The following is a 27,770-nucleotide window of genomic DNA, read 5'->3' as shown; positions in this document are numbered from 1 at the left end:
TTACAACATTGAATATCAGTGGATTTAATTTGGCTTTTTTTTTACTCTGATTAACAGCAAAGACTCTTTCATGTAAAGTGAATGCAAACTTCTACAAATTGGTCTAAATTTATTCCAATTATTACAAAATAATTGATTGCGTAATTACTCACCCCCTTCAAAACTCCTCAAGGTCTGTCAGTTTCCATGGTGATCACAAGTGAACAGCCTTTTTCAAGTCCAGCCAGAAATTCTCAATCGGATTGAGATCTGGACTCTGACTTGGCCACTTGAGGTCATTAACTTTGTTGTTTTTAAGCTATTCCTGTGTCGCTGTGGCTTTATACTTGGGGTCATTGTCTTGGTGGAAAACAAATCTCCTAAGTCACAGTTCTCTTGCAGACTGCATCAGATTTTCCTCTTGGATTTCCTTGTATTTTGCTGCATTCGTTGTACCCACAACCTTCACAAGCCTTCCAGGGCCTGCTGCAGTGAAGCATCCCCACAGCATGATGCAGCCATCACCATTCTTCACGGGAGAATGGTCTGTTTAGTCTGATGGCCAAAATTTTGGTTTCAACAGACAATAGAACCTTCTAGCTGACTTCAGTGTCTCTCACTTGCCTTCTGTCAAACTCTAGATGAGATTTCATGTGGTTTTTTTCAACAGTTTCTTTCACTTTGCCACTGTCCCATAAAGCTACGACTGGTGAAGCACCTGGACAACAGTTGCTATATGCACCGTCTCTCCCATCTTATCCACTGAAGCTAGTAACTCCTCCAGGGTTGTCATAGGTGTCGGTGGCCTGTCTTGCACGTCCTTTTCTTACACAGTCGCTGAGTTTTTGAAATGAATTGAATTTACTTTATTATTACATCCTTCATGCACAGGAGGAGTAAAATATTTACGTTACGTCTCTGTCTAAATGTGCAATGTGCAATTTATAGTAATTTGTAATAAATAGTATGTACACCAGGACAGTCAGTATAACATAGAATTACAACTCTATCAGCGTGAGTTAATCAGTCTGGGGATGGTGGTGGAAGAACTGTCCTGGAGCCTGTTGGTCCTGGTTTTTATGCAGCGGTACCGTTTCCCTGAGGGTAGCAGCTGCAACAGTTGCGGCTTCAAAGACGCTTATGAACTGCTGTGTAAAGAGAGTACAGAGTACAGCAACGCTATGTTCCTGTTAGAAAGAATAGAAAGAAGGATGGCGATGGAACGATAAGAGATGCTTTGATGTCCATGGAGGTGATGAATTTAGTCCAGTAAAAAGGAAACATATGTCAAGCTTTGGAAGTTAGGATCAGATGAAGCAAATGAGGTGTATAAAGAAGCCAGAAAACAACTAAAGAAGGGAATTAGGAAACTGGAGAGGCCATTAAAAGTCCGTGGCAGGTTGGATTAAGGTGGACCACAAGGCATTCTATAAATATGCCAAAGGCAAGAGGATAACTAGGGAAATTGACCACTCGGGGATTAAGGGCGAACATTTGCTTGGATGCGGAAAATGTGAGTGAAGTACTTAATACTTTGCTTCAGTATTCACTAAGGAAAAGGATGTGGAGCACCAAGAGATCAGTGTTTCAGAATCAGGTTTAATATCACCGGCATAGGTCAAGAAATTTGTTAATTTAGCAGTAGTAGTGCAATGCAATACATGAAAATAAAGAAAAAATAAATAAGGAAATCAATTACAGTAACTGTATACCTGTATTGTATTGTATTGAATTGAATTGACTTTATTACTTAAATCCTTCATATACATGGGGAGTAAATGTTCAATGTGCAATTTATAGTAATTTATAAGAAATATTCTCCACAAACAGAATAGTCTATATAACATAGAAATACAGTTGCATCAGCATGAATTAATCAGTCTGATGGCCTGATGGATGAAACTGTCCCAGAGCCTGTTGGTCCTGGCTTTTATGCTGCGGTACCATTTCCTGGATGGTAGCAGCTGGAACAGCTTGTGGTTGAGGTGGCTCTGGTCCCCAATGATTCCTCAGGCCCTTTTTACACACCGTTTTTGTAAATGTCCTCAGCAGTGGGAAATTCACATCTACAGATAGCTGGGCTGTCCGCACCACTCTCTGTAGAGTCCTGTGATTGAGGGAAGTACAGTTCCCATACCAGACAGTGATGCAGCCAGTCAGGATGTTCTCAGTTGTGCCCCTGTAGAAAGTTCTTAAGATTTGGGGGCCTATACCAAACTTCTTCAAGGTTGTCTGAGGGGAAGAAGGCACTGTTGTACTTTTTTAACCACACAGCCGATACGTACAGATCATGTGAGATACTCAGTGATGGAACTTAAAACTGTTAATCTTCTTAACCCCAGATCCATTGATGACAATGGTGGATAGCCTGTCTCCATTCCTCTTGTAAGCCACAACCAGCTCCTTTGTTTTTACGACATTGAGGATGGCCTGCTCTGGGCAGATTTGAAGCTGTGCCATATTTTCTCTATTTCTTGATAATTGATTTAACTGGACTCCAAGGGATAATCAGTGAATTGGAAATTTTCTTATATGCATCTCCTGACTTGTGCTCTTCACTAACCTTTTTGCAGAGTTGCTTGGAGTGTTCTTTTGTCTTCATAGTGCAATTTTTGCCAGGATACTGGCTCACCAGCAGTTGGTCCTTCCAGATACAGGTGTCTTTTTTTTTAACATCAGGCAATTGAAATACTTGACTGCACACAGGTCTCCAAAAACATATTTCCATTTGACTAACTATGTGACTTCAAAAACCAATTTGCTGCACCAGTGATGATTTGATACGTCATAAGACAGGGGATGAATACTTACGCAATCATTTATTCTGTGTTTTATATTTGTAATAAACTTAGATCATTTTGTAGAGGTCTGCTTTCACTTTGACACAGAAGAGTCTATTCCTGTTGATCTGTGTCAATAAATGGCAAATTAAATCATATCTGATTCAATGCTGTAAAACAATAAGATATGAAAACTTCTGGGGGGGGGCAGTGAATACTTTTTATAGGCATTGTACTTGTATATCTGATCTCTTACAATATCTTCCAATAACTTTCCCACAACTAATGTCAGACTCACTGGTCTGTAATCTCCTGGTCTGTGTTTAGAGCCTGTTTTTTAAAAAAAAATGAAACAACATTGTCTATACTCCAATCCTCTGGTACCTCTCCTGTTGTAAAGGTTTTTTTGTTGCTGGGGCCACAGCAATTTCTGCACACCTCCTGTAGGGCAGAGGGAACATTTTTTCAGGTCCTGGGGATTTATCTGCCCTGATTAGCATCAGGGTAGCAAATACCTCCCCCTCTGTAAATAGTACAGGGTCCATGAAGTTGATGCTGCTTTTCCTTACTTCTGAAGACTCTGCATCCGTTTCCTGATTAAATAGAGATGCGAAGAGTTCATTTAAGATCTCCCCCATCTATTTTGATTCCGCACATGAACTACCATTCTGATCTTCCAGATGACCAATTTTGTTCCTAGTAGTACTTTTGCACTTAAACATATCTGCAGAATCCTCGTTTACATTGTCTGCTAGAGCAACTTCATGCCTTCTTTTTGCCTTCCTGATTTCTTTAAGTGTATTTTTTTACATTTTGTGTCCTCCATCAGCACCTTGTATGTTTCATTCTTCCTCAACCTGCTATGCAGCTCCTTTTCTCTCTTATATCTCTTGAAAACTAAGGTTCCCTACCCCTGATCTTTACTTTTTATTCTGGCAGGCAAATACAATCTTTTTACTCTCAAAATTAGGTTTTGAAAGCCTCCTCTTTCAAAGTACACCTTTGCCAGAAAACAGTCTGTCCCAATCCACACTTGTCAGATCATTTCTGATGACATGAAAATTGGCATTTTTCCAATCTAGAATCTCAGCCCATGGAACAGATCTATATTTTTACATGTTCACTTTGAAATTAATGACATTGTGGTCACTGGATGCAAAGTGTTCCCCTACACAAGCTTCTGTCACCTGCTCTGTCTAATTCACTGATAGCAGATTCAGTATCACATGCTCTCTCGTTGGGACTCTGACATGCTGATGAAGGAAACTTTTCTGAACACATTTGACAAACTCTATCCCATCTAGTCCTGTGAGAGTATGGGATTCCCAGTCAATACGTTGAAAGTTAAAAACACCAACTACAACAACCTTGTGTTTCTCGCAACAGTCTGCAATCTTTTTACAAGTTGGTTGCTTTAAATCCCTAGGCTTGTTGTGTGGTCTGTATTATAGCCCCATTCACATGGTCATACCTTTCTTATTTCTCAGTTCCACCCATAACATCTCACCAGACAAGTTCTCCAGTCTGTCCTGACGGAGCACTGCTATATCTTCCCTGACGAGTAATGCCATCCCTCCTCCTTTAAGCTCTCCCACTCTGCCATGTCTAAAGCAATGGAACCCTGGAATACTGAGTGGCCAGTCCTTCCCTCATGCCCCTGAGTCTCATTAATGGCCAGATTGTTGGGTGTATTTAAGGCAGAGATTGATAGGTTCTTGATTGGACATGACATCAAAGGTTATGGGGAGAAGGCCAAGGAATGGAATTGAGGAGGGGGGGAAAGGATCAGCCATGACTGAGTGGCAGAGCAGACTTGATGGGCCAAATGGCCTAATTCTGCTCCTATGTCTTATGGTTTTATTATCATAATTCTGGTGTTGATCCATTCCGAGCTCATCCACCTTTCATACAATACCGTGCTCAGTCTATTGTTGCTTTTTCATGAGAATTAACAGGAAATTGTTAAGTGTTTGCAGATGACATGAAAATAACACTGGGCAGCAAATTGTTTTGTAGTGTTGCTTCATCAGGTATTTGTTTGTGTATGATAGACCACATGATGCTGAACATAAATATAATTTCAGACTTGCATCATGCAGGAATTTGGAGAAACAAGAAACTATCTTTTATTGACTAATGCATTAAATTGCATAACGGTGCCTACACTTTGCAAAGGTTCAATTATGCTAAAAATATTTTGTTGATTATCTTCATTTGTATTCAGTGTCTGAGGCTTCTCACTTAAGTGTCCAACAGTAGTTAGCTAGCATTGACAAATTCCAGACCATTGACTCTTTGTTCCCTTCTAATTCCGTTTCACGTGTCCCTTGAAGCTTGGCAATTAAGGTGATCTACTCTCGACCCGAACCGGCAGCTTATAAGCCCCTGGCTTTAGCCGTTCAGGGCCAGAGTGTTAAGAAGCCTTAGCAAGTCGCCGTCGCTACGACAAGCCAGAGTTACCCAGCTCGAATCGGAGCACCAGCAATTCGCCTTCCTTCGCCAGAGTTGGTCCGGGCAAGGTCAATCTGTCAGGGGTGAGTTGAAGGCAGAGTTCCGGCTCAATGTTCATGCCCTGTGTCCACCTCTATCCCCTTGAAGAGGAGTCCCGGCTTGATCCCTGATCTGAAGGAGGAGTCCTGCCTCAAGGTTCCTTGTCCTCTGTTTTGGTGTTTCTGGCTGCAGCGATCCTTGGTGTCCAAGTTTCTGGCGGCGGTGAATCAAGGTCCTAGTCTCCTAGTCCAAGTTCTGCGGCTATCCATGTTCCCACTGTCCAAGTCCTAGGGCTGTGACGATCCATGTTCCCACTGTCCAAGTCATGGCCGTGGCAATCCCAGTTCCCTGTTTCCAAGTCCCAGGTCCGCGGCAATCCAAGTCCCCAGTCCCCTAGTCCGAGTTTCGTGTTCCTCTTTGTCCTCCTTGATTTCCCGATTTTTCTGTGTAGCAAGTAATAAACGCTATTTTATTGAACCTAAGAAAGACGTGTTTGTGTCCTGCGTGTGGGTCCTCTCCCAGCACCCTCTGTCCCCTCCTTGTGACAGATACAGTTTCTCCATGACCACAATATCCTGGTGAAACCTTTCACCATACTCATCGCTGACAGCACCAAGATTTGCAGGGAAGCATTCTAAATGGGAATGCAGAAAATAAATCTTTTGTGACATGCTGCACTTCATGAGTTTGTTTGCTTGAATCATGTTGTCAATTAGCTGCATGTAGTTTGGTGTTCTGTAGTTGCCAAAAAAAAAATTCAAAAACGTGATTTTCTCCGGTCCCACTAGAAGTTCTTCAAATTGCCTGTCATTGATGATCTGTTTGATTTGTGGACCAACAAAGATGCCTTCTTAATCTTGGCATCGGTTATTCTGACTTGAATTATGAATTGAAATAACAAATATAGGTGATTTCAAGAAAAGATACATGATAGGGAAATTTCATGGTGAATTTCATGATCAGCAGTTCCAAATCCATAAGATACACCCAAAAGTATTCAGGACGCAAAATATTTGTTGTCCCGGTGTAATTGGTATGGTGAACAGTGAAAAAGTTTACAAAAAATTACAGAAGGATAATTACAGAGCGATCTGCTGAATAAGTGGGGTGAAGGACAACAGAAGGAACTTAATTCAGATAAGTGCTCACTACTGCATTTTGGAAAGCCAGCTCAAGGGTGGTGGTACACAGTGAATGATAGGACCCAGAGGAGTGTTGGAGAATAGATGGACCTTGGAGCCCAAGTACATGGTCCCCAGAAAGTGGAGTCACAGGTGCCTGGGTTGATAAAGGCAGCTTTTACCACACTGACCTTCGTCAGTCAGGGCTCTGAGTATAAAAGTGTGAAGGTCATACTGCAGGTGTATAAGATGCTGGTGAGGCTACACTTGGAAGGATTGTGTTCTGTTTTGGTCACCCTGGTATTGGAAAGAGTTCAGAAATACTTACAAGGATCTTGCTGGGACTTGAGGGACTGAGTAATGGGGAGAGGTTGCACAGTCTAGGACTTTATTCCTTGGAGCATATGAGACTGAGAGTTGATATTATGAGGTCTTTCCATTGGTTGGGGTCAAACATGGATATTGCATCTGAACTGTTTACATGATTACACTAGCTGGTACACAAGCCAAGGCAGTATGATATAGAGAGTAAACTATTGTTCATGCAGCAGGTTTCCATTCTCCAAACAGCTGACACTTCAGAAACCAATACAGTTTGGCATCAGTGGTGTTGTAGGATCTCTGGGTTCTTCCTCAGGATTTACTCCCAAAGCCATCCCCATGACTGGGTTTGGCCACAAGACAGGGGAGGATTGAGGTCAGAGTTTTCCTTTTGCGAGATGATCTGCCAGCCACAGCTGACAAGCCCCTTCTGCATGTCACAAAAGATTTATTTTCTGCATTCCAATTTAGAATGCTTCCCTGCAAATCTCGGTGCTGTCAGCGATGAGTATGGTGAAAGGTTTCACCAGGATATTGTGGTCATGGAGAAACTGTATCTGTCACAAGGAGGGGACAGAGGGTGCTGGGAGACATGGCTGCAGGGAGATCAGACCTGGGAAATGAATGTACAAGGGTATACATGCTATCGTAGGGACAGAAATATGGGCAGAGGGGGTGGGGTGGCCCTGTTGGTGAGGAATGAGATTCAGTCCTTTGCAAGGAGGGACATAGGGTCAGGAGAAGTAGAATCTGTGTGGATAGAACTGAGGAACAGTAAGGGCAAAATGACCCAAATGGGTGTTGTCCAAAGGCCACCAAACAGTAGCATGGATATTGGGTGCAAGTTGAATAGGGAGTTAACATTGGCATGTGGCAAAGGTAATGTCGCAGTAGTTATGGGGGATTTCAACATGCAGGTGAACTGGGAGAATCAGGTTGGTGCTGGACCACAGGATAGGGAGTTTGTAGAGTGCCTACGGGATGCTTTCTTGGAACAGCTTGTATGAGAGCCGACCAGGGACAAGACTATTCTGGATTTAGTGTTATGTAATGAACAGGATTTGATAAGCGATCTCGCAGTAAAGGAGCCATTAGGAAGTAGTGATCACAATATGATCAGCTTTTATCTGCAATTTGAGAAGGACAAGGGCAGCTCGGAGGTGTCAGTGTTGCAGATGAACAGGGGAAACTATGGAGCCATGAGGGAGGAGCTGGCCAAAGTTGACTGGACGGATAGCCTAGCAGAAAAGATAGTGGAACAGCAATGGTAGGTATTCTTGGGAATAATGCACAAGGTGCAAAATCAGTTCATCCCCCAGAGAAGGAAGAATTCAAAGGGGGGAAAGGGGCCACAGTGGTTGACAAGGGAAGTCAGAGATTGCATAGCATTAAAAAAAAAAGGAAATATGATAGAGCTAAGGTGAGTGGGAGGACAGATGATTGGGAAGTTTTTAAGGAACAACAGAACATAACTAAAAAGACAATACGGGGAGAAAAAATGAGGTACGAACACAAGCTAGCCAGAAATATAAAGGAAGATAGCAAAAACTTTTTTAGGTATGTGAAGAGAAAGAAGATAGTTAAGAACAATGTTGGGCCCTTGAAGAATGAATTGGGTGAAATTATTATGGGAAACAGAGAAATGGCAGAAGAATTTAATGAGTACTTTAGATCTGTTTTCACTAAGGAAGACACAAGCAATCTCCCAGATGTATGGATGGGCCAAGTACATAGGGTAACAGAGGAAATGAAACAGATTGAAATTCAGAAGGAAACGGTGATGAGAAGACTGATGGGACTGAAGGCTGACAAATCCCCAGGTCCAGATGGTCTGCACCCTAGGGTACTAAAGGAGGTGGCCCTGGAAATTGCGGATGCATTGGTAATCATTTTCCAATGTTCCTTAGATTCAGGATCAGTTCCTGAGGATTGGAGAATGGCTAATGTTATCCCACTTTTTAAAAAAGGAGGGAGGGAGAAAACAGAGAACTATCAACCTGTCAGCCTGACATTGGTGGTGGGAAAGATGCTAGAGTCCATTATTAAGGATGAAATAGTGGCATATCTAGATAGCAGTGATAGGATTGGGCCAAGCCAGCATGGATTTACCAAGGGTAAATCATGCTTGACTAATCTGTTGGAGTTTTTCGAGGATGTAACCAGGAAGTTAGACAGGGGAGATCCAGTGGATGTAGTGTACCTCGATTTTCAGAAGGCATTTGATAAGGTCCCACATAGAAGACTGGTGGGTAAAATCAAAGCTCAGGGCATTGGGGGGAAGGCATTGACATGGATAGAAAACTGGTTGACAGATGGAAAGCAAAGGGTAGCGGTGAATGGGTGTTTCTCGGAATGGCAGGTGGTGACTAGTGGGGTGCCACAGGGCTCGGTATTGGGACCACAGCTGTTTACCATTTACGTTAACGATTTGGATGAAGGCATAAAAAATAACATCAGCAAATTTGCTGATGATACTAAGCTGGGTGTCAGTGTGACATGTGATGAGGATGTTAGGAGAATTCAGGGTGACTTGGATAGGCTGGGTGAGTGGGCAGAGGAAAAAAGTTGAATTTCCCCTGGGGATGAATAAAGTATCTATCTACTTGGCAGATGGCATTTAATGTGAATAAGTGTGAGGTTATCCACTTTGGGAGTAAGAACAGGAAGGCAGATTATTATCTGAACTGTGTAGAGTTGGGTAAGGGAGAAATACAAAGAGATCTCGGAGTCCTTGTTCATCAGTCGCTGAAGGTGAATGAGCAAGTGCAGCAGGCAGTGAAGAAGTCTAATGGAATGTTGGTCTTTATTACAAAGGGAATTGAGTACAAGAGCAAGGAAATCCTCTTGCATTTGTACAGAGCCCTGGTGAGACCACACCTGGAGTATTGTGTACAGTTTTGATCTCCAGGGTTAAGGAAGGACATCCTGGCTGTAGAGGAAGTGCAGCGTAGATTCACGAGGTTAATTCCAGGGATGTCTGGACTGTCTTACACAGAAAGGTTAGAGAGACTGGGCTTGTACACGCTGGAATTAAGGAGATTGAGAGGGGATCTGATTGAAACATATAAGATTATTAAGGGATTGGACAAGATAGAGGCAGGAAATATGTTCCAGATGCTGGGAGAGTCCAGTACCAGAGGGCATGGTTTGAGAATAAGGGGTAGGTCATTTAGGACAGAGTTAAGGAAAAACTTCTTCTCCCAGAGAGTTGTGGGGGTCTGGAATGCACTGCCTTGGAAGGTAGTGGAAGCCAATTCCACGGATTGGCAAAGAAATCCACGGATTCACCACTCTCTGGCTAAAGAAATTCCTCCTCATCTCCATTATAAAAGGATGCCCTTCTATTCTGAGGCTGTATCCTCTGGTAGTGGACTCTCCCACCACAGGAATAATCCTCTCCACATCCACTCTATCAAGCTCTTCACCATTTGATTGGTTTCACTGAGGAATATCAAGCAGTAGTAAGTCAAGGCAACTGGACTTGCTATGTTGTCTGATCCATGGTGGGTACTTTTTGGCTTACAATAAGCTGGAAAACTACCCACCCTGGATTAGAACTGAAGAAGCCTCTCGGATGAGTGGTGAAACGTCTTCTAGACAACACGGCAAGTCCAGTTGCCTTGATTTACTACTGCTTGATATACAATGACAAAGGTACTGTATTTAAATGTGCGTAGCATTTGGAATAAGATGGATGAACTAGTGGCACAATCAGAGATTGGTTGGTATAACGGTGTGGGCATCACTGAGTCGTAGCTGAAAGAAAGCAATAGTTGGGAGTTTAACATCCAAGGATGTATTTTGTATCAAAAGGAAAGGCAGGAAGGCAATGTTGGTGGTGTGGCTCTGTGTGTAAGAGATGGAATTGCATCCTTAGAAGCAGGTGGCATCAAGTCAGAGAATGTTGAATCTTTGTGGGTGGAGTTAAGAAATTGCAAGGTTAAAAAGTCCATTGTAGGAATCATATATAAGCCTTCAAATAGTAGCCAAGATGTGGGGTTGAGATTACAAAGGATTGAGAAAGGTTGAGATTGAGCTGGAAAAGGGTATTAAGGGTAATGTCAATTGCTTCAATATGCAAGAGATTGAGAAAATCAGGTTGGTGTCAGATCACAAGAGAGGGAATTTGTTGAATGCCTATGAGATGGCTTGTTAAAGCAGCTTGTGCTTGAACCTACTGGGGGAAGGGTTATCTGAGATTGGGTATTGAGTAATAACCCAGATTTTATTAGGGAGCTCTTAGGAGGCAGTGATTACAACAGAATTGAATTCATCATGCAATTTGAGAGGGATAAGCATAACTCACATGTATCTGTATGGCAAAGGAATAAAGGGAATTGCAGGTGCATGAGGAAGGAGATTACCCAGGCGGATTGGAGGAAGATATTGGGAGGGATGACTCTGGGATGTCGTCTTATGGGGATTTATGTAGGTGACTTTTGGGATGACGGCAGAGCAGAGAATGCTGAAGTTTCTGGGAATAGTTCACAAGGCACAGGATAGATATGTCCCACAGAGGAAAAAGTTCTCAAATAGTAGGGGTAGGCAACTGTGGATGTCAAAGGAAGTTAAGGACTGCATATATGCCAAATAAAGTGCATATATGGTAGCCAAAGTGAGGGGGAAGTTGGATGATTTAAACTCCAACAAAAAGGCAGCTAAAAAAGCTAAAAGGAAAAGATGAAATATGAAAGCAGTCTAGCCAGTAATATAAAGCAGAATACCAAAAGTTGTTTTTCAGTTAAATAACAAGTAAAAGGGAGGTGAGAGTTGATAATGGACCACTGAAAATGGACAAAAAAAAAATGGCAGATGAACTTAATGGGTACTTTGCATCAGTCTTCACTGTGAAAGACACTAGCAGTTTCCCCGACATCCGTGAGCAGAAGTAAGTGTCATTGCATTTACAAAGGAAAACGTGCTAGGCAAGCTCAAAGGTCTTAAGACAGATTCCTGAGAGAGGTTGCTGAAGAGATATTGGATGCATTGGTCATGACCTTTCAAGGATCACTTGATTCTGATTTGGTCCCAGAGGACTAGAAAATTTCAAATGACTTCACTCTTTAAGAAGGGACAAAAGAAAGGAAATTATAGGCCAGTTAGTCTAACCTCAGTGGTTGGGGAAGTGTTGGAGTCTGTTGTTCAGGATGAGGTTTTGAGGTACTTGGAAACCAATGATAAAAAGTCAATGTCAGCATGCTTTCTGTGAAGAGAAATCTTGCCTGACAAATCTGTTAGAGTTCTTTGAGGAAGAAGCAGGGTGGACAAAGGATGTCATTTACTTGGATTTTCAGAAGGCATTTGATAAGGTGCCAATCATGAGGCTGCTTAACAAGATAAAATCCTATGGCGTTACATGAAAGATACTGGCATGGATAGTGGAATGGCTGACAAGCAGGAGGCAGTGAGTGGGAATAAATGGGGCCTTTTCTGGTTGGCTGCCGGTGACTAGTGGTGTTCCTCAGGGGTCAGTATTGAGACCGTTACTTTTCACATTGTCAGTGATTTAGATAATGGAATTGATGGTTTTGTGGCAAAGTTTGTGGATGATACGAAGAGAGGTGGAGGGGTAGGTAGTACTGAGGAAGCAATGTTGTTGCAGCAGGACTTGGACAAATTGGAAGGATGGGCAAAAAATGGCAGATGGAATGCAGTATTGTGAGGTGTATGATCGTGCATTTTGGTAAAAGGAGCAATAGTGTGGACTATTATCTAAATGGGAGAAGGTTGAGCCTGTGGTACAGAAGGCAAATGCAATGTTGGTATTTATTTCAAGGGGAATAGAATATAAAAGCAAGGGGATAATACCTAGCCTTTATAAGACACTGGTCAGGCTATGGTTTTGGGCCCCATATCTCAGAAAAAATGTGATGTAATTGGAAGGAGCCAAGAAGAGGTTGACGAGGATGTGTCCAGGAATGAAGTGGTTAACATATGAGGAGCGTTTGGCAGCTTTGGGTGTGTACTCACTGGAATTTAAAAGAATGCATGGGGATCTCATTGAAACCTACTGAATGTTGAGATCGCCAGGATACTGATTCACCAGCAGTTGGTCCTTCCAGATACAGGTGTATTTTTACTGCAGTCAATTGAAACACCTTGACTGTACACAGGTCTTCAAAAACAGATCTCTGTTTAATTAATTATGTGACTTCTAAAAACCATTTTGCTGCACCAGTGATAATTTGGTGTGTCAAATTAATGGTGGTGAATACTTATCCAATCAATTATTCTATGTTTTATATTTGTAATAAACTTAAATAATTTTCATTGTGGCATGAAAGAGTTTTTCTGTTAATCAGTTTCAAAAATTGCTGAGTTAGGTCCCCTCTGATTCAATGTCGTGAAACAGTAAAATCTGAAAACTTCCAAGGGGGGTGAATACTTTTTATAGCCACTGTACTTACATATCTGGTTCCTTTCAATACCTTCGAATAACTTTCCCACAACTAATGTCAGACTCACCAGCCTATTATTTCCCTGGTTTATGTTCAGAGTCTGTTTTAAACAATGTAACGACTTTGACTACACTACAATCCTCTGGTACCTCTCCTGTTGCAAAGGATATTTTAAGTACCTCTGCTGGAGTCCAAACGATTTCTGCACACCTCCTGTCGGGTCTGAGAGAACACCTTGTCAGGCCCTGGGGTTTTAACCACCCTGATTTGCATCCATGAAGTTGATGCTGTTTTGCCTTACTTCTAAAGACTCTGCATCTGTCCCCTGAGTAAATGGAGATGCAAAGAATTAATTTAAGATCTCTCCCATCTGTTTTGATTCCACACATGGTTTACCTACCATTCTGATCTTCCAGAAGACAAATTTTGTCCCTAGCAGTCCTTCTACACAACATATCTGTAGAATCTCTAAAGATACTCCTTCACGTTGTCTACTGGAGAAACTTCATGCCTTCTTTTAACCTTCTTGATTTCTTTCTTAAGTGTTCTCTTGCTTTCTGTGTCCTCCATAAGCACCTCATATGTTCCTACCTGCCTATACCTGCTATGCAACTCCTTTTCTCTCTTAACCTGAGCCTCAGTTCTTTTGAGATCTAAGGTTCCCTACACCTGTTATCTTTATCTTTTATTCTGGCAGACAAGTACAAGCATTGCACTGTCAAAATTTGGCTTTGAAAGCCTCCACTTTCAAAGTACACTTTTGCCAGAAAACATTCTGTCCCAGTCCACATTAACCAGATCATTTCTGATGACATGAAAACTGGCCTTTCTCCAATTTAGAATCTCAACCCGCGGTCCAGACCTATATTTTTACATATTTATTTTAAAAATCCAAGTACACATCAACTAATTCTCCTTTATCTATCCTGCTTGATACTTCGTTAAAGAATTCCAGCAGGTTTGTCAGGCAAGATTTTCCCTTGACAAAACCATGCTGACTGCAGACTATTTTATCATTTGCATCCAAGTACCCTGAGACCTCATCTTTAAAAATTAACAACTTCTTCCCAACCACTGCGGTCAGACTAACTGGCCTATAGTTTCCTTTCTTCTAACTCTCCTTTCTTTTTTTTAAAACTTTTTTTATTGAGTTTTCAAATAATTACAGAAAGAAAAGAAAATATAGAAAAATATATATATACTCTTCCCCCCTCCCCTTAACCCCTTCCCCCTAACATCCCTATAGAAAAAGAAAGAAAGAGTGCCTGGATATCGGAAGATCCCCACATGCTCCAAGGAGTTCGCAATAACTTTTAATATATATTTATTTATTTCCCCAAATAACCAATTATTTCATCTTCGGAGCACCTATATATTTAATCCTGTCTTTTGTAAATAAGGGCGCCAAATTTTCAAAAATGTTTCATATTTATCTCTTAAATTATAAGTAATTTTTTCAAGTGGAATACCGCTATAAATTTCATTCTTCCAATGATCTAAACTTAAATATGCATCTGATTTCCAAGTAACTGCAATAGCTTTTTTGGCTACTGCCAGTGCAATTTTTATAAATTCTTTCTGATATTTATTCAATTTAGGTTTCGGTTTTATCCCTTCAATATCGCCTAGTAAAAATAATATTGGATTATGTGGAAGTTCTGTTCCAATAATTTGTTCCAATAAACTCTTAAATTTGTCCAAAAAGGTTGAATTTTAGAACAAGACCAAGTAGAATGTAAAAAAGTACCAATTTCTTGGTTACATCGAAAACACTGATCAGATAAATTTAGGTTTAATTTATTTATTTTTGTGGTGTAATATATAATTGATGTAAAAAATTATATTGCACTAATCTTAACCGGACATTTATTGTATTTGTCATACTATCAAGACATAGTCTTGACCAATTTGTTTCTTCAATTTTAATATTCAAGTCACTTTCCCATTTTTGTCTTGACTTATGGACTCCTTGTTTAATTGCCTGTTTTTGAATCAAACTATACATACAAGAAATAATTTTTTTAATCTTTCCTTTTTGAATTAAAGTTTCTATTTCATTAGATTTCGGCAATAACATTGTTTGACCTAATTTTTCTCTTAAATAAGCCCTTAATTGAAAGTAACAAAAAAGAGTGTTGTTTGATACTTTATATTTATTCTTTAATTGATCAAATGACATTAATATACCTCGTTCAAAACAATCTCCTATATATCTAATCCCTTTTTGAAACCAATTATATAAAAGTTGATTATCCATTGTAAAAGGAATAAGTCTATTTTGAATTAAAGATCTCTTTGCTAATAAAGATTTCTTTGTCTCATCATCAACATTTATCTTATTCCATAAGTCAATCAAATGTTTTAATATAGGAGATTCTTTCTTTTCCCGTATCCATTTAGGTTCCCATTTATATATAAAATCTTCTGGTGTATTTTCTCCTATTTTATCTAGTTCTATCTTAATCCATGCCAGTCTATCTTTCTCAAAAAAAGATGCAATAAATCTGTTGATTTGCTTTATAATAATTCTTAAAATTTGGAAGTTGTAACCCTCCTAGATCAAATTTCCATGTCAATTTTTCCAACGATATTCTTGACATCTTACCTTTCCAAAGAAACTTGCTCACATATTTATTTAACTCTTGAAAAAACTTCTGGGGTAGCTGTGTTGGTAGTGATTGAAATAAATATTGTAGTCTAGGGAATATATTCATTTTTATGGTATTTACTCTACCTACTAATGTTATTGGTAATACCATCCATTTATCAAGATCTTCTTGAATTTTTTTCAATAATGATAAATAATTTAATTTATATAAGATCTTTATATCATTATCAACTCTTATACCTAAATATTTTATACCATTTACTGGCCATCTAAATTGAGTTATTAATCGACATTGACTATAATCTCCTTTAGTAAGAGGTAAAATTTCACTTTTATCCCAATTTATTTTATAACCTGATATTTTCCCATATTCTTCTAATTTGTAGGATAATTTATGCAATGAGTGCAATGGGTTTGTTAAATAAAGCAGAACATCATCAGCAAATAAGTGAATCTCATATTCTTCCTGATTAACTCTGAAACCCTTAATATCTGGGTCCATTCTAATTAATTCAGCTAATGGTTCTATCGCCAACACGAATAAAGCAGGTGATAATGGACAACCTTGTCTGGTTGACCGTTGACTGAAATGTGTTGAAATTTGACCATTTGTCACTACTTTAGCTTTGGGATTAGTATTTAAGGTTTTAATCCATTTTACAAAAGATACTCCTAATCCATATTTTTCCAATACCTTAAATAAAAAATCCCATTCCAATCTATCAAATGCTTTTTCTGCATCTAACGCAACTGCCACACTCATTTCCTCCCTCTTTTGCGTCAAATGAATTATACTAAATAACCAAGTTACATTATCTGCCGATTGTCTATTTTTAATAAATCCTGTTTGATCCATATGTACTAATTTTGGTAAGTATTTAGATAATCTGTCAGATAAGATTTTTGCTATTATTTTGTAATCAGTATTTAATAAAGAAATTGGTCTATATGATGCTGGGTATAAAAGATCTCTATCTTTTTTTGGCAATACTATTAAAATAGCAGTCGAAAAAGATTCTGGAAGTTTATGCGTTCTTTCTGCTTGATGTATTAACTCCATAAAAGGAGGAATTAATAAATCTTTAAACTTTTTATAAAATTCAGGTGGAAAACCATTTTCTCCTGGAGATTTATTAGTTTGAAGTGATCCTAGAGCTTCTTCGACCTCTTTCAACGTAAAAGGCATATCTAATCCCTTCTGTTCTTCCGTATTTAATTTTGGAAGAGTTATTTGTGATAAAAATCTTTCTATCTTGTCTGGTCTGTTTTTAACTGCCATGCAAGGACCTTATGTGATCTTTCACCTAGTTCATAATATCTCTGTGTAGTTCTCATAATTGCTTTTTCTGTTCGATATGTCTGAAGTGTATTGTAACTTCTTGCTAATAAGTTGTCTTCGTTTTTCTTCTGTCATATATCTTTGAGATTCTTTTTCTAATTTTGTAGTCTCTTTTTCCAATTGATCTATTTCTATCATATATTCCTTCTTAATTTTAGAGTATAATTTATTATCTGACCTCTCAAATATGCCTCCATTGCTTCCCACAATATAAATTTATCAACTGAATGTGAATTTGTATCTAAAAAGAACTGAATCTGCTTTTTCATAAAATCACAAAAATCTTGATGTTTTAGTAATATTGAATTAAATCTCCATCTATAAATTGATTCCTCTTTATCTATCATTATCATTGTCATTATCAAAGGAGAATGATCTGACAATATTCTCACTTTATATTCCATATTTTTCACTCTATCTTGAATATTTGTTGATAATAGGAAAAAATCTATCCTTGAATATGTTTTATGTCTATTTGAATAAAATGAATAATCTCTTTCTTTTGGATTAATTCTTCTCCATATATCAATCAAATTTAAGTCTTTCATCAAAGATAGAGTTAATTTTACTACTTTTGATTTTGTGACAACCTTTGTTAGACGAGAAGCTAGACTGGACTGCCAACACAGATGCCTTGTGCAGGAAGGCACAGAGTCGACTGTACTTCCTAAGGAGGTTGGCGTCATTCAATGTCTGTAGTGAGATGCTGAAGATGTTCTATAGGTCAGTTGTGGAGAGCGCCCTCTTCTTTGTGGTGGCGTGTTGGGGAGGAAGCATTAAGAAGAGGGACGCCTCACGTCTTAATAAGCTGGTAAGGAAGGCGGGCTCTGTCGTGGGCAAAGTACTGGAGAGTTTAACATCGGTAGCTGAGCGAAGGGCGCTGAGTAGGCTATGGTCAATTATGGATAACTCTGAACATCCTCTACATAGCACCATCCAGAGACAGAGAAGCAGTTTCAGCGACAGCTTACTATCGATGCAATGCTCCTCAGACAGGATGAAGAGGTCAATACTCCCCAATGCCATTAGGCTTTACAATTCTACCGCCAGGACTTAAGAACTTTTTAAAAGCTATTATTAATGCTTTTTGAGATAGTGATTTAGATGCATATCATATTTTTTACTGAGTTAAGTATTGTATGTAATTAGTTTTGCTAAAACAAGTGTATGGGACATTGGAAAAATGTTGAATTTCCCCATGGGGATGAATAAAGTATCTATCTATCTATCTATCTATCTATCTATCTATCTATCTATCTATCTATCTATCTAAAACTGGATCTAGACAAAATTTAAAATCCCCACCTATTAATATTTTGTCATGTGCATTAGCCAAATTCAAAAAAACCTCTTGTATAAATTTTACATCATTTTCATTTGGTGCATAAATATTCATAACAGTCCATAGTTCTGAAAAAATTTGACAATGTATAATTACATATCTCCCCGCTGAATAAATTAATACGTTTTGTATTTTAATTGGTAAATTATTATTAACCAAAATTACAACTCCTCTCGCCTTTGAATTAAATGAAGCTGCAATAACATTTCCAACCCAGTCACTTTTTAATTTCTGATGTTCTATGTCTGTTAAATGTGTTTCTTGTAAAAAAGCTATATCTGTTTTCATTTTTTTTATATATGTTAAAATTCTTTTTCTTTTCACCGGTCCATTAAGCCCATTAACATTAAAACTTTAAAAATTCAGTAAATTAGTCATTATTTTTAATTATGTTGCTCCAGTCTATAATAATACCTAGTCTTTCAACTTTCATGGTATCTTGGGAAATCTTTTTAAAATTCTCCATGTTTCTATGTGTGTCCCCACCGATTTTTCAGGCAGAAAAATAGAGTATAAAGAAAAAAAAACAAAATACCCCCCTACTAATGTTGTGAAAAAAAAAGAACACAACATTACCCCCCTCTATTGTGTGGGTCATGGCAATCACCATGATTACACACGTGAATCCCGTAGTAATCAATCCAAAGCTCCCCAGCCCCCCCGTAGCATAAAAAAGTATATATATATATAAAAGAAGAAAAAAAAATACTATTCTCAATTAATATTTCTGAAATTTTGCTTTTCTCCCTGGTATCATCCTTAAATGTCCATCACTTCCATTCACTGTCTCTATCTTCATCTTTAATCCATTATGCTTGGAAATCTCCATGTATAATTAGCGAGTAAATGGAAGCTTTTGTGCGAATTCCTCCACTTCTCGATAATCGGTAAAAAATCTTCTTTTTCCCTCCTCCAAAAAGATTATCAGTGTTGCTGGGTGATGCATTATGAATTTATAACCCTTTTCCCATAAGACTTTTTTCGCTGGGTTAAATTCCTTCTTTCTCTTCAAAAGGTTATAACTTATATCAGGATTAAAAAGAACTGCCTTCCCTGCTATCATCAATGGCCCGTTTCTCTTTTTGGCACATTGGGCAGCCGCCTTCAGGATCTTTTCTTTGTCTTGGTATCTTAAGCATTTTATCAAAATTGATCGTGGATTTTGATCAGCTTGAGGTCTTGACCTTAAGGCTCTATGAGCCCTTTCAATCTCAATTAGAGTTTCTTCTTCAATTTCCAATTTTTCAGGGATCCATTTTTGAAAAAAATTTATTGGATCTTCTCCTTCTATATCTTCTTTAAGTCCAATAATTTTAATATTGTTTCGTCTACTAAAATTTTCAAGCTTATCAATTCTTTCCATAAATTGTTTTCTTTCTGATGTCCAGGCATTAATATCATCTTCCATTTTATTCATTCTTTCAACCATCTCTTCCGTTGTAGTTTCCAAATCTATAATTCTCTTTTCCATTTTTTCCTGTCTTTTTGTCATTTTATCAAACATAATCTCCATATTTATCACTATTTTTGATTACTTTTAATGCATTTAATTTTTCTAATTTATGCATTATTTGCATCAAAGTCTTTTCTATATTTCCTGAAGAACTTTTATCTCCATCTTCGTCTGATTTTCCCAGAGAATCTGGCTCTCCCTCAGATTCACTTTCACTTTCGGTTTCAGTCGTAACTGGGATTTGTAGTTCAGGTTGCTCTCGTTTGCGCATGCTCCTTCCTTCACTTTACGCAGTTCTCACTGGTCTTGTTCTTTAAAAATGGTCGATTTTGCTGCAGTTTCCTGTTCTGTATCGCCGGTGGTATAATGTACCTGAGCCTGCGTTTCTTTGGCAGAAGTGGGCCTTGATTCTGTTCAAACTTGCTTTGTCTTCACGGTAGTAGTTTTCTTCATCTTCTGTTTGTGAGGCATAACTTGAAACAATCCGGAGTAGTTTATAAGTAACCTTTCAAAAGTATTGACTAACTTTTCTTCACTTAAACATTAATTTATTGATTTTTTACGGGAGAACTGGGTTCCAGCGTCTCGATCCTACGTCATCACGTGACGTCCCCTAACTCTCCTTTCTTGAAGAGTGGAATAACATTTGCAATTTTCCAGTCTTCTGCACCCATTGTAGAACCTAGTGATCCTCGAAATATCATTATTAATGTCTCCATGATCCCTTCAGCCACCTCTTTCAGCACTCCAATTGTACACTATCTGATCCAGTGACTTACCTCCCTTCAGTCCTTTCAGTTTCCCATGAACATTCTCTCCCATTATGGTAGTTTCACACACTTCACGACCCCTGACACCTGGAACATCCACCATACTGCTGGTGTCTTGCATAATGAAGACTGATGCAATATACTTCTTCAGTTCATCTGCCATTTCGTTGTCCTCCATTACTACCTCTCCAGCATCATTCTTGCGTGGTCCAATATCCACTTTCACCTCTCTCTTACACTCTATATATCTGAAGAAACTTTTGGTATCCTCTTAAATATTATTGGCTAGCATACTTTCATATCCCATCTTTACCTTCTTAATTACTTTTTAGTTGCTTTTTAAAAGTTTCCCAATCCTCTAACTTCCCACTATTTTTGCTCTATTACATGCCCTGTCTTTGGCTTTTATGTTGGCTTTGACTTCTCTTGTTAGTCACGGTTGTATCATCTTTCCTTTAGAAAATTTCTCCTCTTTGGGATTGCATATATCCTGTGCCTTCTTATTGCTTCCAGAAATCCCAGGCATTGCTGCTCTGCTGTCATCTTTGCCAATGTTCTTTTCCAATCAATTCTGGCCATCTCCTCTCTCATGCCTCTGTAATTCCCTTTACTCTACTGTAATACTGATACATCTGACTTTAGCTTCTCCTTCAAATTCCAGGGTGAATGTTATCATATTATGATCGCACTCCCCAAGGGGTCCTTTTACCTTAAGCTCTTTAAACAATTCTGGTTCATTGCACAACACCCAATCCAGAATAGCTGATCCTCTATTGGACTCAACGAGATGCTCTGAAAAGCCATCTTGTTGGCATTCTAGAAATTCCCCCTGCACCGGCCTGATTTTCCTAATCTACCTGCATATTGAACTCCCCCATGACTATTGTAATATTGCCCTTCTGGCATGCAGTTTCTATCTCCCATTATAATTTGTAGGCCGCATCTTTACTATTACTTGGGGGTCTGTATGCAACTCCCATCAGGGTCTTTTTACCCTTGAGGTTCCTTAGCTTTATCCACAAAGATTCAGCACCTTCTGGCCCTATGTTACCTCTTTCTAATGATATCACTTTTTACCAACAGAGCAATGCTGCTCCTTCTGCTTTCCTGCCTGTCCTTTCAAGATAATATGTATCCTCAGACATTATGATCCCAACTATAATCTTCTTTCAGCCATGATTCAATACACAAAAATACAACTGCAGATGCTGTGGATCAAAAAAACACGTACACAATGCTGGAAGTCCTTCCAGGTGAGGCAACACTTCACTCGTGAGTCTGTTGGGGTCATCTATTGCATCCGGTGCTCCCAGTGCGGCCTCCTCTACATCAGCGAGACCCGACACAGATTGGGGGACAGCTTCATCGAGCACCTACGCTCCGTCCGTCACAATAGACAGGACCTCCCGGTTGCCACCCACTTCAACTCTGCCTCTCATTCCCATCTAGATATGTCCATACATGGCCTCCTCTACTGCCATGATGAGGCCAAACTCGGGTTGGAAGAGCAACACCTCATCTACCGTCTGGGTAGCCTCCAGCCTTGTGGTATGAACAGTGAATTCTCCAATTTCCGGTAATTCCCTTCCCCTATCCCAGGTCCCTCTCTGCCCCTCTCCCCTTTGAACTTTCTGCTTCTTTATCTCTACAGTTCTTTCATGCTTATCCCACCCCTCCCCCTTTTATCTTTCCTCTGATTGGTTTCCCACCTGGCACCTCTAGGCCCTACCCCCTCCCCTATCTCTATTACTGGGCTTCGGCCCTCTCTTCCCCCCCCCCCATTCCTGATGAAGGGTCTCGGCCCGAAACGTTGGCTACTCTTTTCTCGTTGTGTACGTAGCCATGATTCAATGATGCCTACGACATCATACCTACCAATATATAACTGTGCTACAAGTTCATCTACCTTATTCTGTATACTGAATGCATTCAAATACAACACCTTCAGTCCTGTGTTCACCCTTTTTGATTCTGCCCACCTTTTACATTGCAACTCCCTTGTTGACTGCAATTTTGTCCTATCTTCAGCACTATTATCCACCTTTCTACGATACTTCTTGCATTGAAACATACGCAGCTCTGAAAACTAGTTACACCTTTAGATTCCTAACTTTGTCTGAGGTCTTACCAACATCTGTCTCTGCAACTTCTGCACTAACTTCTGTTGTAGAGAGCACAGTTTTGGAATCTCCGTTTGGCAATCCATGGAGTAGGTTGCATGTGGCGCTGCTCCTTTGATAACCTACCTCACACTGCTAGATCTGTTTAAAGTTTGAATATTTATTATTTTTACTGAAGGTCTTACAGTTCAATTATGATGGCAGGGATTTAAAAAAAATCTGGAAAAACCGTTGCTGAATCTGACCTAACAGAGCAATCAGTGGAAGTCCTTACTTCAGAAAGAATTCTCTCTTTAATGGAAAATACGAATAATAAGATTGATAGCCTGGTGAAGGCTAATGAAAAGTTTGAAAAAATTATTTCTGTCTTCCAGGAATCTTGCAGCAATCTGGAAATCCAACTTGAGGTGCTTAAGAAGACTACTAACAGAACTAAAAGAGAACAGGAGGCAATGAATCAAGTTATTAAAGAACAAGAATTATAGATATCAGCTATGGAAAGAAAATTAATGAGGCTACTTTGGAACTATCGAGAATTAAGAAGAAAATGGTTGATCTGGAAATTAGAAGCTGCAGGATAAATTTATGCATACTGGGTTTGCCTGAAAATACGGAATCCAGTGAGCCATTAAAATATTTTACAGATATGTTACATTCACTTTTTAGTGAGATACTTGAAGTCCCTCTGATGATAGATAGAGCATATCACTCTCTCCATCCAAAGCCTTCACCTGAGAGGTAACCTCGTCATGTGATACTATACCTGCAAAATATTACAACTGAAGAAGAGATTCTTTGAGATGTGAGGAAGCAAGGGAAGCTAATCTTCAGTGGGGTAGCTATTCGTATAGTTGAAGATTTTTCTCCAGAGGTTTATGCTGAGTTAAATATCGGGAAGTGATGGCTGAACTTTATAAGAATAACTGTCGTCCTTCTTTGCACTTCCCAGCTCATCTGAAAATCTCTCCTATTGATCGCCCCAAATGGATTGACTCCCCAGAAGAGGGTTGGAGATTCATAAAGGAGTTCAAATCTATCTTGCAAGCAACTTGAATGATTAATGCTTAGCTGCAATTTGTTGAAACAATAAAATCCTTAATACTTAATATAGTTTTGGTTTTAATATACACAGATTTACTTACATTTTTATTGACTTGTAAGTGGCTAACACTACTCATAATTCATTAATTGGTTGTATTTACCCTTTTTTAAATATATGACTAACTTATTTTAAATGAATTTAAGATGGCCCATGTTAGTTAGGTTATAACCTCTGTTAGACATAACATCAAAATAATTGAAATTTTTTACTTCATTTTCATTTGTTTTGTCTTTAGTTAGTGGTGTTAATACATAACTGTCTGAGAAGAGCCTGCCAATCGGAGACAGGGGATAAGCGATAGTAGTTTAGCATGCTGTCCACCTATTGGATGGTTTTTGGGCTATGGGGGAGGGGTGGGGTTAATAGATTAGCTGTTTTCCGACTGGGCAATCCAGAGAGGATTTTGTGTTAATAATGTTGCATTTTTTTTTATTTCTGATTGAGTTCATGCTTTGTTTTTTTCTGGTAGATTTGATTTGTGCTTGTGCAATAACTTACTTTATAAAATCTTATATGAAAGTTTAAATATGCATGTCAATAAAATCAATATACTATCATGGAATTTTAATGGCATGAACCAACCTATTAAGCGGATATTATTTTTGTGCAGGAGACTCATGTTTGTAGGGAAGATGAAAATCATTTTTTTTAAATTTTGGAGATATAGAGTTTTTATCAGTAACTTAAATTAGAGGGGTATCTATTTTTATCAAATCTAAAATCCCTTTCATACATTTTAATGCTGTTACTGATTCAGTTGGAAGGTATTTAATTGTTACCGGTCTGTTATGTGAATAAAAGGTGGCTCTAGTGTGTGTTTATGCACCTAATATAAATAGTCCTGAATGTTTTAAGCAACTATTTTCGGCATTGTCAAATTTAACTGAACATAAGGTGATTATGGGCGGTGACTTCAATTGTTGTTTAAATCCTTCGATTGATAGGTCATCAACCAATTCGCTGCTTCCTAATAAGGCTGCGACTAGTATTAACTCTTGTTTATTGGAATATGGTTTGGTTGATATCTGGAGATTTATACATCCTAAGGATAGGGATTTTTCTTTCTTTTCGCATGTATAGCATAAATACTCAAGAATTGATTATTTTTTTGCTGGACACGTAATTGGTGGCTTTTGTTGCTGATTGCATGTATGATGTCATCACGTTGTCAGACCACGCACCTATGAAATTAACATTTAGATTTCCTAATAACTTTTTTTAATTCTTCTCAGTGGAGATTTAATACTACATTATTACAGGATTTAGCTTTTGTAAGTTTTATTAAAGAACACATTTCTTTATTTTTTGAATTAAATACAACTGAGGGAATGTCAAATTTGGTTATTTGGGATACAATGAAATCTCTTTTCAGGGGACAGATAATTTCATATTCAGTAGGTTTAAGAAGGAAAACCAAAATGGAACTTTTAGTGATTACTTACAGGGTTAAAGAAATAGATAAAGTTTATTCAGTAACACCTAATGAAGATCTTTATAAGGAAAGAGTGGAACTTCAAACACAGCATGATTTGCTTCTGACCTATCCCATTGAGCAACAACTTCTCAAATCAAAAAGTCAATTTTATGTACACGGGGTTAAGTCAGGAAATTGTTGGCTGGTCAATTAAAGGCAGATATGGCTAGAAGACAGATTTTGAAAATACGAAGAGCTGATAGAATTGAAACGTCAGATGGTCAGGAAATTAATAAGGTATTTCTGGATTTCTACTCTAACATTTATAAATCTGACTTTCCACACAACACTGCTTCTGTGAATAGATTTTTGCAAAAGCTGAATATACCTAAAATTTCTACTCAAGATATGAATACATTAGATTTGCCTATTAAACAAGAATAAATAACAAGGGCTGTATCCTCTCTTCAATCAAGTAAGGCTCTGGGACCAGGTGTATATACAGTGGAATTTTTTAGGACTTTTACTGAGATACTCACACCTCCTTTATGTCAAGTTTTCACTGATTCTATATCCTCTGGGATGCTCCCAAAAACTTTTTATGAGGCATTAATTTCACTAATTCCTAAGAAAGAAAAAGATTTATCTGACTGTGCCTCCTATAGACAAATTTCTTTTACTAAATATGGATTCTAAAATTCTTTCTAAAATTTTGGCTAATAGGATCAAGAATATTTTACCTAAAGTTATCTCTAATGATCAAACTGGATTTATAAGAATAGATATTCATACTTTATTATTCGGAGACTATTGAACATCATTTATTCCTTTCCATCCAAAGAACCTGAATGTGTCGTTTCTCTTGACGCAGAGAAAGCCTTTGATAGGGTGTAGTGGTTTAATTTATTTGAAATTTTAGAAAGATTTAATTCTGGTCCGGGTTTTATTTCCCGGATCAAATTGATCTATCAAGCTCCTGTGGCTGCGGTTATAACTAACAATCAGAAATCTCCCTATTTTAGACTATGCAGAGGTACCCGGCAGGGCTGACATCTTATCCCTTTGTTACTTAACTTGACTCTAGAACCTCTTGCTATTGCCCTTCGGAATTCCAATGGTATCCAGGGTATTAAGAGAGGGGATAAAATGCATAAGGTTTTGGTTGAATGCAGACAACTTGTTAATCTACATTTCAGATCCTTAGAAACCTATCTCTTCTATGTTATCCATATTCTCCGAATTTAGTAGTTTTTCTGGATATAAGTTAAATTTATACAAAAGTGAGTCATTTCCTATTAATAATCATTTGGATCAGTATGAGCAAATACCTTTTAGAATTGCTAAAAATCAATTTACTTATCTTGGTATTAAAGTTGCTAAGAATTTAAAAGATCTGTATAAATATAGTTTTCTCCCATTAATTGATTATACCCAACAAACACTTTCTAAATGGTTTCCTATGACGATATCATTAATTGGTCGAATTAATGCTATTAAAATGATAGTTCTACCGAAATTCCTATATATATTTCAAGCAGTTCCTTCATTTCTTCCTAAATGGTTTTTTGACAGAACAGACTCTAAAATTTTATCCTATATTTGGAACAATAGAAATCCTAGATTGAGTAAACATTTATTACAGAAATTAAAAAAGGACGGTGGTATGGCTTTGCCAGATCTTAGACTGTACTACTGGGCAGTTAATATTCGATATATTTCCTGTTGGATTCATTATTCGGACATACATGACTGTCCTTTATGGGAGGATTTGGAGAAAAACTCGGTGAAGGGGTATTCCTTGGCCTCTTTACTGAGTGCTCCTCTTCCTTGTCTGCTCTCTAAGATTGGTACACAAGACCTTAATCCTATTGTGCTGCCTTTATGGCAGTTATTTAGTTTATAATATTTTCGCATAGTAATTTGTTAGCATTTTTTAGTTAAAGTTAGGATTGTTTAAGTCAATTGATTTGTCTGTAATACATCGCGGCTGCGATGACGTCACATCCGGGTTCGCCGCGTCTTGTGGGGAATTACCGGTTTGAGATTCACGCAAGGGTGGGGGTCACTCTCATGTGCCACCATAACGCTGACTAGGGTCTCTCTATGCACCAAAGACACAGTGAAAGCAACGCTGTAAGTCATTAGATAATCGGTATTTTGAGTTAAAATGTTAACGCCGATTCTGTTAAAAGTAACGACGGTCGGTAAGGTTTACCTTTTCGTCAGTTAAAGAGTCGGGATAGTTTGTATTGAAGTGTATCTAAAGCAGCCAATGGAGCAGCTAGATTCTGACTGTATGCTGCACTTTAATGTAATGTAGTTATTGTAGTTTTACTTTTGCAAGTATTCACAATGTAAATGTGATATTTAGAAGGGAACAAACACTGTACCAATCTTGTATTGTTTTTCAACAGTTTTCACCATGCGTTAATGTGAAGAGTGAACAGTAAATGGTTAATCTTACTGCGGTCTCGTTTGCATTGATTCTGGTTTATCTCGACGTTTACCTCGGCGTTACTTCACACCCGAGCGA

General features: G+C 38.4%; 2 protein-coding genes and 1 long non-coding RNA gene across 4 annotated transcripts in view; all 3 read left to right on the top strand.

Moving 5' to 3' along the window:
• LOC140738266 (butyrophilin subfamily 3 member A2-like) overlaps window positions 1–23,779 on the top strand; it is an 81,585-nt gene extending 57,806 nt beyond the window's left edge. Inside the window, exon 5 of the mRNA XM_073065434.1 lies at window positions 23,096–23,779. Coding sequence (XP_072921535.1) covers window positions 23,096–23,127 — 32 coding nt within the window. The 3' untranslated portion in view covers window positions 23,128–23,779. The remainder of the gene's footprint in view (window positions 1–23,095) is intronic.
• Window positions 1–27,770, top strand: part of LOC140720542 (butyrophilin subfamily 3 member A3-like) — a 388,295-nt gene that overhangs the window by 341,410 nt on the left and 19,115 nt on the right. The gene's annotated exons all lie outside the window — the stretch shown is intronic.
• LOC140738262 (uncharacterized) lies at window positions 27,112–27,700 on the top strand. Its single transcript, XR_012101341.1, has 2 exons — window positions 27,112–27,370; window positions 27,652–27,700. It is a non-coding gene; the product is annotated as an uncharacterized lncRNA (long non-coding RNA).

This window comes from Hemitrygon akajei, chromosome 2 (assembly GCF_048418815.1).
Source record: "Hemitrygon akajei chromosome 2, sHemAka1.3, whole genome shotgun sequence".
Lineage (NCBI taxonomy): Eukaryota > Metazoa > Chordata > Chondrichthyes > Myliobatiformes > Dasyatidae > Hemitrygon > Hemitrygon akajei.
This window is presented reverse-complemented; position numbering and strand designations above follow the sequence as displayed.